This window comes from Rhineura floridana, chromosome 10 (assembly GCF_030035675.1).
Source record: "Rhineura floridana isolate rRhiFlo1 chromosome 10, rRhiFlo1.hap2, whole genome shotgun sequence".
Classification (NCBI taxonomy): domain Eukaryota; kingdom Metazoa; phylum Chordata; class Lepidosauria; order Squamata; family Rhineuridae; genus Rhineura; species Rhineura floridana.
This window is the reverse complement of record NC_084489.1, coordinates 54,509,723-54,517,497: the sequence shown is the minus strand read 5'-3', so window position 1 is coordinate 54,517,497 and position 7,775 is coordinate 54,509,723. Positions and strand designations below refer to the sequence as shown.

The following is a 7,775-nucleotide window of genomic DNA, read 5'->3' as shown; positions in this document are numbered from 1 at the left end:
TCACTTCCTAAAACCAACAAATTGCAGTATAAACAAAAACATATTAAAAATGTCAATGTAGACGTTCAGTACTGCAAAAATATAGTCCTCAGGATTCAGGCGGTAGTGGTGCTTCTTTCCCAGCATTAGTTGTGTATCCACCACCAGATACTTTTTAAAAAAACAAAAAGAAAATGTCAGTGTATGCTACAATTTTATTGTATTCTTATTGAGGATGTTATTTGTTTCAAACGCAATTACCTAGCATAACAATTTACATAGTTAACCTACTATTTCTTACCACTGTATCTCTCTAGCCAGTTTCTGATCTTTCTGTAGGGGAAAGATGAGTCTCCTTGTTAATGTCTTATCCAATAAAAACAAAAGCCACTTGAAGTTATAGAAGTCATTGTTCGTCTTTCTAATAACTTGTGTGAAATTAAGATGTAGCTCTACAAACAGTGTGATCGCTCAAAATATAGGATTGGCTCTAGACTTTAAAGTAGCTGAACTTGTCCCACTGAAATCAATGGGATAAGTTAGTAATGATTTCAGTGAGAACCAAGTATGACTTAGTCTGTATCCACCGCACTGTTTTCAACACCATAAATATAAAAGTGAAATCCCACAAACATACATTTTCAAATATGAAATTCTTTGGGCACTGAGCTTTAATTTTGATATCTCTCATATTGCTATATCTCTGCATTCTAGAAACTCAAGTCAGTCTCTTTTGGCATTAAGTGTTTCAGATCTGTCTTCAGTTAAAACATTTTCAGAAAACAGTAATTTAGCAAACAGATACAAAACCATGCACATTCTGTGGTTTATTAGACTGGGAATGAGTACAGTAAGCATTGGGCTTGAATATTCCCCATCCCCTCTCCATTGCACATGAGAGGTGAAGTGAGTGAAAGAGTCTGCTTTGATTTTTAAAACAAATCACCATTCATTGTTTTGTACAAACCTGGAACTGTGGCTTTTACAAACTAGTTAAAACAAACCAAGATGAAACCATGCCTTCAGATTAAAACTTTGGTTTAGAACAAAATTTGAATCCCCTGCTTTCATACATAATATGGAACCATAGTTGAGTCTAAAGTGTAAGTTTTCCCTCTCCTTGTATGTGCAAAGGAGGAGGGGATAGGAGCAGGCAAGACAGAGGTTCACCGTAGCTTATTCCCAATATAAACCATGACTCGTCATCTGAACCGGGCCAGTTTCTCCATGGTCGTCAGTCTTGTCTTCAATTTTGAGTGATTCAGAGGGAAATCAGTCACCATCATAGCTTTGTTGCTCTGCCTAATAGTTAATGCTATGAATAAAAGTAAGATCTTGTTTCTCACATAGAGAGCATTTCAGTAGATTCAGCCTCCAGTTCAAGATAAAGACTTACTATGCTAAAAAGTAGTGTTCCAACAGCAGCATATATTATTCGTACCCACTGCAAAGAGAGAGTTTACAGTTAGTGATATGAAAAAATAAAAAGCAATTAGGTCTCCTAAAAGCATGTTGGTATTGACACTGTCATTGTGCAATAGGAAAATGGTAGTAAACTCTTCTTAGGCAGAGGACTCACAAACGCAGAAGGAGTATCTTTAATCCAAACAAAACCTCTCAGAAACAACTGCCACTATTGAATAAGCACCAACAGTGTGGTGTGCTAAAAGAATTAGGGTAGATGTATATTTATTTGCATTAGCCAACTGGCCTTTGCAATTTGAGTAAAATAAACATTTATAAACAGAACTAAACAAGCCAAATTACAACTCCAGCCATATAAACATAAAAGCACCACTAATCAGATAAAATTACCAAACTTAATGAGAATTTTAAATTTATACAATTTAAGGACATTGTTGTGTCCCTTATTTTAATGGTGGTTGCTTGGAATCTTGCAGTCTTTGCTGTCACCAGTTTGTCTTGGTCCGCAAGGAGAAAAGTCACAACACAATTGGCTAAACACCCTTGCTGAGATAGTAATGGGGTGATTAGCTCTTTACACAAAACTCTGTATAATAGTACACCACAGTTTTCCATAGGAGGAATGCCATCATGCTGGATTATAGCTCGTCCTATCGTCCAAAGGCAAGAATGTTTCTGAAGTCAAGACTAGGGCGTCAGGCCCCTCCCACTCTCCAGTTCATTCTTGCCTTTCGTCCCTGCAAGATCTTGAGCTAGTGACTAGATAAGTTTTTTGTCTTTGTGTGATAGAGGGTGGAGTTTTGTGTACGTTGTTTCGTCTCGTTCCTTCCCTTTGTCTCATCCCTTACCACGGTTTGTGTGTTGCGTGTCAATTTCCTTGTCAATTTCTCATTTTCCCGGGGGTGTGTTTTTTACTCCCAAACTACAGAGACCGCGGCTGCGGTCTCTTTCCTCAGCGGGGCCAGGAGCTGCGGCGGCAGCCTCCACCCCCCCTTTTTTTTTGTTCTACCGATCCTCCTTTTGTGCCCTGACGATTAGGAGCCTGCGGCTGCGGCTTCTTTTGTACTTTATTTTCTCTGGTCCTTTATGCCATTTTCCCTTGCGCCTTGACGATCGGGAGCCTGCGGCTGCGGCTCCCTTCGTCGTTCATTTTTACGGGCGGCGCTTCATTCGCCCGTCAGGAGCCGATGTCTGGGGCTCTTTGCGTTCCCCTTTTTAGCGGCTTCTCTTGTTTGGGCTGCCTTGTCTCTCGATCATCCGCGGCGCTTGGTTCCTCGCGGAGTCAGTCCCTTCAGCCCGCGGCTGCGGCATGCCTGTTGGCCGATTCTCTTCGGCTTCGGGAAGTCCGCTAGCTGTCCTGCCTCCTTCACGAAGTCTTTTTCCAGGCTAATTTTTTCAGCTGCGATTACCTTCTTAGTCCCGCGGCTGTATTTCTACCGTGGGCGGTTCCATTTTTACAGTTAAAAATTTTTCCCACCTTGCTCATTTCTTCATACAATGGTTGTTGCTGGGCAAAGTATCCATCATTTTTGTTCGAATTTTCCCGCTCTTTTTACGGGCGCCATTTTAGTGGCCGTTTTTTCCCGTTCCTTTTGAGAACCCACTAGTATTACAAAAGGGGATTTTTTCCTTCACGGGTTGGGGTTTGCAGAGCCCAGGTTCTTGTCAGCTCCCTCTGTGTGATCTGCTCCCTGTTTATGTGCTGCAGATAGGATTTTTACCTCTACATAAGTTTCTTTACCAACCCCATCTCTGAGGCTGACCCTGGCAACCACTGGGTTACTGTGGCTTTCTACAATCACTGCAACTACTGTGCACATGTGACTTTTCATCAAATTTACTAATACTGCCATAACAGTGCACCAGGCCACCTGTTAGTGCGCAAGACTATTGAAAATATACAAAGCTATTTGGACTATACTGTGCAAGTTGTGCAATATCACCTTTCCTCCAAGTGTACATTCTGCCCCATTGTGACAGTGTACCTACCATCAGCCAGTGCATTCTGCCCCAGTCATGTGCCGTGTACTGTGCATGTTCTAAGACTGTTCATAGCGTACATTCTGCCCCATCGTGGCAGTGTACTTTGCCATCTGCCAGTGCATTCTGCCCCAGTCGTGTGCCGTGTACTGTGCCTGCCCGGGTCTGTGCATTCTGCCCCAGTCGTGTGCCGTGTACAGCTACCCTTATTATCTATATGATGGCAGAACAGCCAGAGACAACCCAGGCAACCAAGCCGATACAACAGCCTGTGACAAACCAGATGGCCAAGCCTAAACCTCCTAAGGTGGTCAAACATAAGCACTCTAAAGCGGTTGCCAAAACCAAACATCTTAGCCACGGCACAATCAAGCGGCCCCGTTATGTCTCTGTTCCAGTGCCAGAGGACTCAAATCATGCACAGTTAACTACTCTCTTTCATTCTCCTGCGGCTTCCTCTGATGAGGAGGACTTTCCTGGATTTCCTGTACAGCCAACGTCCAGCCAACCCAGAGCTTGCTCTTCTTCACTACCTGTGGGGCCGTCTACAGTTCCGCCTATCCAAGAGCAACCATCTACATCTCCGGGACTACAGCTTTCCCACGAGTTCATTTCACAACTTCAGGGCATGCTGTCCTTTTTTACTCAGAGTCAATCATCTTCACAACCTCCCGCTATCCCTCAACACTGCGGGGTTCAAAGTGTACACAGTGAGACAAACCCATCAGGTTCTCCAGACCCATTTGACGTTACCAGGGGCAGGTTCGTTGATGACGCCTCTTTTGATGCAGAGTCTGCATTCGCGCTGCAAGACCAAGCGGACGAGTGGAGTGACCATTCGGAACCAGAGCCAGAAACCTCCTATCGCCTCTTCGACTCTTCAGATTACCAGCCCCTGGCGCGCAGAGTCTTGAACGCCCTTGGTCTTCAATCCACTCCAACTGCAGCTTCCACTCCCGCTTTAAAAGGGGCCAGGGTCTTGAAATCCCCTACGCCAGCTGAAAACTTCCTCCCTGTCCCAGACCCCATCGCTAAACTGGCCAAGGACGAATGGTCCCACCCCTTACAGGCACGCCGATTTAATAACATTGCGGACAGACTTTATCCTTGGCCCCGGACTTTTCTACCAGACTGGCTGTCCCTAACATCGACGAGCCTATTTCCAGTTTAGTTTCCAGGTCCCTCTTGCCGAGGGAAGGGGACTCTCATCTAAAGGATGCCACTGAACGGAGACTGGACTTTGCTTTACGCAAGACCCATGAGGCCATCGCCTTTTCCATGCGTGCATCCACATCTGCCTCTATTTTCACCAGGGCAGCGATGATGTGGTTAGACGACCTCATCGAGGACCACAATCCAGATCCTGCCTCCCTGCGCAGATCGCTACTAAAACTGCGTAAAACAGCTGCTTATGTGGCCAACGCCACCTTGGACGCGAATCAACTAGCAGCACGCGCCCTGGCGGCTCAGATCGTTGCCAGACGGACCCTCTGGCTTCGTCACTGGCAGGCTGACTCTACTGCCAGAGTTAATCTTTCACGAGCACCTTATGCAGGCTCATTACTTTTCGGGGAAGAGGCATTAAGGGCAGTGCTTGTCGACCCTAAGGACACTCGAAAGCCTGTCTTGGCCACCGTCACAAACGTCGAGCGCAGACCCTTTAGGCGTTTCGCTTCATATCGCACGTCTCAGCCCTTTCGGGGAACCCGGCCCGGGGGACGAGGCTGCGACTTCCCAGCATTTGACTTCCGCTCCACCAGAGGAGGCTGGAATAGACGTTTCCCCAGTAGAGGTCAGTACCAGGGCCGCAGAGGCTACTCAACGTCCTCATACAGGGGAGGGTCTCGCCAACGCAGACAATACTAAGGCAATACCAGTTGGGGGCAGATTGATTCTATTTGCCGAACTTTGGCTACCTCTGACTCAGGTCCCATGGATCAGAGACCTCTTTTGTTATGGATATGCAATTGAGTTTTGGGCAATACCTCCAAACAATTTTCATCCTTCCCCTTGTCCCAGGGCACTAGACAGGCGCTGCATCATGCAGACTGCGATACAGCACCTTTTGGACATAGAGGCGATAGAGCCAGTCCCCAATGCAGAGAGGTCGGAAGGGCTGTACTCCCTCCTATTTGCTGTGCCCAAACGCGATCTCTCATGGAGGGCGGTTTTGAACCTCAAGTTCATTAACCGTTTCGTAAAGTATCGCAGGTTCAAAATGGAATCCCTCCACTCCATTACAGACAGCCTGCAAGAAGGTGACTTCCTTGTCTCTATCGACCTAAAGGAAGCGTATCTCCATGTCCCTATTTGCACAGCCCACAGGAAATTCCTTCGTTTTGCCTTTGGCTCCCAGCACTTCCAATATCGAGCAATGCCGTTCGGACTCTCGTCTGCCCCGAGAGTATTTACCAAGGTGCTACTTACCCTAGTGGCTTACCTCAGGCTTCAAGGGGTCCATATCTACCCCTATCTGGACGATCTCCTAATACGCGCAAGGTCTAGGGAGCTTACTCATCGTCATCTAACACTCACGCTCCATATCTTACAGGCCCACGGCTGGCTAGTCAACTTCGACAAAAGCCATCTACAACCAACCCAACGCCTGCAGCATCTAGGGGCAATGTTAGACACACTGCAAGAGACTGTATTCCTGTCCGCAGATCGCATCACCGCTATCACAGACATCGCAAGGTCTCTGATGCACAAATCTTCTGCAGATGTCATGCTTCTAGCCAGGGCTCTCGGAATGTTGGTATCCACCATCCATATTGTGCCATGGGCTCGGGCACATACGCGCCAGCTACAGTGGGCCCTGTTGCCATTCCAACACGACATTGCCAACTCAAACCATCGAGCAATCCCCCTGAGTCCCACACTGCGCTTGTCTTTCCGCTGGTGGACAAGGGTACAACATCTCACCCAAGGCACTCCGTTCAGAGAACCCCACCGGACTGTCATTACCACCGATGCCAGTCTCCTGGGTTGGGGAGCCCACTGCAACTCCCAGTTCGTTCAGGGAGTTTGGAACACAGCAGAACAAACTCAAAACATCAACTGGCTGGAACTAAAGGCTGTCCACTTAGCTCTGCTTCATTTTCAGTCTCTCTTCCACTTGGACCATGCCGTCATTCGAACGGACAACACGTGTGCCAAATCTCATTTAAACAGACAGGGAGGCACCAGGTCCAGACCTCTACAGAGCCTAGCTTCCATCATATTCGACTGGGCAGAACAACATCTGCAATCCCTCAAAGCAGAACATCTCAGAGGAATTTGGAATTTCACAGCAGACTGGCTCAGCAGACAACAAGTCTTTCCAGGAGAATGGAAACTTCATCCGACTGTATTCCATCTTCTCCAGCGTCGATTCGGCCCCTTCTCAGTCGACCTCTTTGCTTCCAGTCGCAATTGCCAGCTACCCAGGTACTTCGCTCGATACCTGGACACGACAGCGGAAGCGGTGGATGCTCTGTCATTGCCGTGGCCGGAGGGACTATAATACGCCTTCCCTCCAATACCACTATTAGCCAAAACCTTGCGGAAGGTACGTCGCGAGAGGGCACAGCTGGTTCTGATAGCACCATATTGGCCCCGTCGACCGTGGTTCTCGGATCTCCTGGCACTGTCGGTGACGGATCCCTGGCCACTCCCAGTCAGGCCAGATCTCTTATCACAAGGCCCAGTATGGCATCAGGACCCCAAGTGGCTCAACCTAACAGCGTGGCATTTGAACGGGGACATTTGAGATCGGCCGGCCTGTCAGACGCTGTTATTGACATTATTTTGGCCTCGAGAAGACCATCCACCACTCGTATATATCAGCATACTTGGGTAGCGTTCTCCAGGTGGTGTCAGTCTCAACACATCGATCCTTCCAAGGCTACAGTACAACAAGTGCTGCAATATCTTCATAGGGGCCTCATGTTGGGACTTAGACCCAACACATTATGTCGACATGCGTCCACCCTGTCGTCCATTCTTTCAGTATCTTCCACTGATGCCCCTATTGCCTCACATCCGTTTATCAAACGCTTCCTTAGAGGCACTGCTCTACGCTCGCCGGCTGTAGCTCACCGTTTTCCATCATGGAGTTTGTCAAAGGTTCTACAGGCCTTACAACGTCCTCCGTTTGAGCCACTCAGGACTGTGCCTTTACGTCTGTTGTCTTTCAAGGTCCTGTTCCTGATTGCGATTACATCGGCGAGAAGAGTCTCGGAACTGGGCGCATTGTCTTCTGCTCGCCACCTCTGTGTCTTTCACAAGGATTCTGTTGTGCTGAAAACTGATCCTTCATTCTGTCCCAAGGTCAATTCAGTTTTCCATTGCAACCAGGACATTGTTCTACCTTCATTTTGTCCGAATCCTACTCATCCGCTCGAGAAGGCTTG

At 47.5% G+C, this 7,775-nt stretch overlaps 2 protein-coding genes across 2 annotated transcripts in view; one reads left to right on the top strand and one right to left on the bottom strand.

Annotated features, from left to right (window-relative positions):
- The window catches only part of LOC133365622 (protein lifeguard 1-like), a 35,194-nt gene continuing 27,419 nt past the window's right edge, over window positions 1-7,775 (bottom strand). The window contains exons 9-10 of the mRNA XM_061587863.1: window positions 1,376-1,423; window positions 1-150 (exon numbers count right to left, since the gene is read on the bottom strand). Coding sequence (XP_061443847.1) covers window positions 1-150; window positions 1,376-1,423 — 198 coding nt within the window. The remainder of the gene's footprint in view (window positions 151-1,375; window positions 1,424-7,775) is intronic.
- Window positions 5,121-7,298, top strand: LOC133365132 (uncharacterized). The gene is made up of 2 exons (XM_061586577.1): window positions 5,121-5,176; window positions 5,936-7,298. The coding sequence occupies exon 2, from the start codon at window positions 6,008-6,010 to the stop codon at window positions 6,884-6,886; it is 879 nt and encodes a 292-aa protein (XP_061442561.1). The 5' UTR covers window positions 5,121-5,176; window positions 5,936-6,007; the 3' UTR covers window positions 6,887-7,298.

Excerpts from the sequence above, each read along its gene's own strand:
- LOC133365132 (XM_061586577.1), top strand. The coding sequence starts at position 6,008 with ATGTTAGACACACTGCAAGAGACTGTATTCCTGTCCGCAGATCGCATC.